General features: G+C 40.1%; 1 gene segment (V, D, J or C); it reads left to right on the plus strand.

Annotated features, from left to right (window-relative positions):
• The first annotated feature begins 815 nt into the window (after window positions 1–815).
• Window positions 816–1,494, plus strand: LOC116084138. The segment is given in 2 exon segments: window positions 816–904; window positions 1,070–1,494. Coding segments are annotated over 2 exon segments (477 nt in total).
• The last annotated feature ends 924 nt before the right edge of the window (window positions 1,495–2,418 follow it).

Consider the following 2,418-nt stretch of genomic DNA (forward strand, 5'->3'; position numbering starts at 1 on the left):
ACACTCACCTGGCTAGGCTGGTGCACAGTCTATATGAGCACAGTTATTCTTTGAGAAGTAGGGGTGGCATAGTTGGGCTGAGATCTCCTGAGATTTTTAATTTATTTTTATTTTTGTTAGATGTTTCCTTTATTTACATGTCCTATATTATCCCCTTTCCTCATTTCCCTCTGAAAACCTCCTATCCCATCCTCACTCCTCCTCCTCACCAACCCACCCACTCCTGCTTCCATATCCTGGCATTCCCCTACACTGGGGCATTGGACCTTCTCAGGACCAAGATTCCCTCTTCCAATTGATGTTTGACAAAGCTATCCTCTGCTACATATGCAGTTGGAGCCATAGGTCCCTCCATGTGTACTCTTTGATTGATGGTTTAGTCCCTGGGAGTTCTGGGGGTACTGGTGGGTTCATATTGCTGTTTCTCCTATGGGGCTGCAAACTCTTTCAGATCCTTGGGTCCTTTCTCTAGCTCCTCAACTGGGGACCCTGTGCTCAGTCCAATGGTTGGGTGAGAGCATCCACTTCTATATTTGTCAGGCACTGGCAGAGCCTCTCGGGAGACAGCTGTATCAGGCTCCTGTCAGCAAGTGTACCAGTCTTTCCTAGAGTCAGATGAAAGCCAACTAGATTTTAGCAGTTAGACACCTGACCACAGGGTGGCAGTGCACCTCAGCTGATGCACAGCAAGCAGACCATCTCTGAATTGTGAATGAGCAGGCGTTTTTCTTATTGGTTGGCCCAATAACACAGCATGCATGATTCTTATAACAACAAGGGCCAATCTGAACTTGCAGGTGGCTCAACTGGCTACACACTGAGCATCTACAATTGACTTGAATAGGAAGCACAATGAAGACAGCTATTCATACTTTATTTATTTTCCTCTGGCTACAGATGGACTGTGAGTTGAGGATGGGCACTGGGTGAATGCGGTACATGGGGATAGAGTATGTTAGTAGATGATCCTTAGATGTTCAGAAAATGGCTTTATTCAGGTTTTCTCTCCTTACTATAGAAAAAATACATGTAAGGTCAATGATTTGACCTCTCTTTTTTTTTCGCACAGGGGAGAGCCAAGGTGAGCAGGTGGAACAGCTCCCTTCCTCCCTGAGTGTCCAGGAGGGAGCCAGTGCCATCATCAACTGCTCCTACACAGACGGTGCCTCCATCTACTTCCCTTGGTATAAGCAAGAGCCTGGAAAGCATCCTCAGTTCATCATTGACATCCGTTCAAATATGGAAAGAAAACAGACCCAAAGACTCACCCTTTTATTTGATAAGAAAACCAAACACCTTTCCCTGCACATCACAGCCACTCAGCCTGGAGATTCAGCCATCTACTTCTGCACGACAAGTACACACTGCTCCGCAGGCACCTGCAGCCTGTCTTCAAACCTGCCTCCTAGGCTGGAGTGGTGCCCTTTTGTGTATTATTCTACACGAGTATTTGTCACATTGTTTGTAAATGGAAAAAATCCAAAAAGATATTAAGGTATATAAGACCCAAGATGACTCAGGAAGTTTAGAACATATTGTTAAGTGCTGCTTAATAAGCACTTAAAATTCATATTTATTGTATGTTGTGAACATCTATTGTGTACCACCGTATCTTGGTTTAGGTAAACATTAGAAAATGGATAGTTGGGTGAGTAGGTGCACAGAGCAAGATCTGAAATACAGAGTCAACCTTCATCTCCTTTCTGTTTGAGCCCATCCTGGCTTGTTCATGTGTTCAGCAATTCAAAAACTCTGTATCAGAGATTCTTACAGGAATTGGTGATATTCTGCTTAGAAAACCATGCTCTACCAAATTTAACTTTGGCATTCAGTCTCCTATCATGTGTGAAGCCCTTTAGTTTCAGAATCACAATCTCTAGCACTCATGGACTTTTTGACTCTTTAGATAACTGCTTTTGCTATTTTTGGATTAAACATCTATCTCTCTATCTTTATCTATCTATCTATCTATCTATTTATCTATCTATCTATCTATGTCAATATATATGTCAATCACTTTCATACCACATATATATATACATGAGTATACACATATATGTACATGTATATGTGGTATATATATGTATATATATGTATATACTCATATGTATATATATGTGGTATGAAAGTGATTGACTCTGTACCTAGAGTGTAAGTTGCTAAAGTTTGTTCAAACTGGAGTAATATGTTGTATCAATATATTCAAAGTTATATTGTACAATGTCAACACTATATTTAATTAAACTACAGTGTACAATGGATTTTTGTTAAATAAATAATTTTAGTTGTTCCTGTCAAGCATCCAAAAAGTACATGAAAATGATGAGGATATTGATTTACTCCAATGTGATTATTTGATTACCCACATATACCATATACCAAACATACTGTTGTGAACCTTCTTTTTTTTTTTTTTTT

The sequence above is a fragment of the Mastomys coucha genome, unplaced genomic scaffold (assembly GCF_008632895.1).
Source record: "Mastomys coucha isolate ucsf_1 unplaced genomic scaffold, UCSF_Mcou_1 pScaffold9, whole genome shotgun sequence".
NCBI classification, from domain to species: Eukaryota; Metazoa; Chordata; class Mammalia; order Rodentia; family Muridae; genus Mastomys; species Mastomys coucha.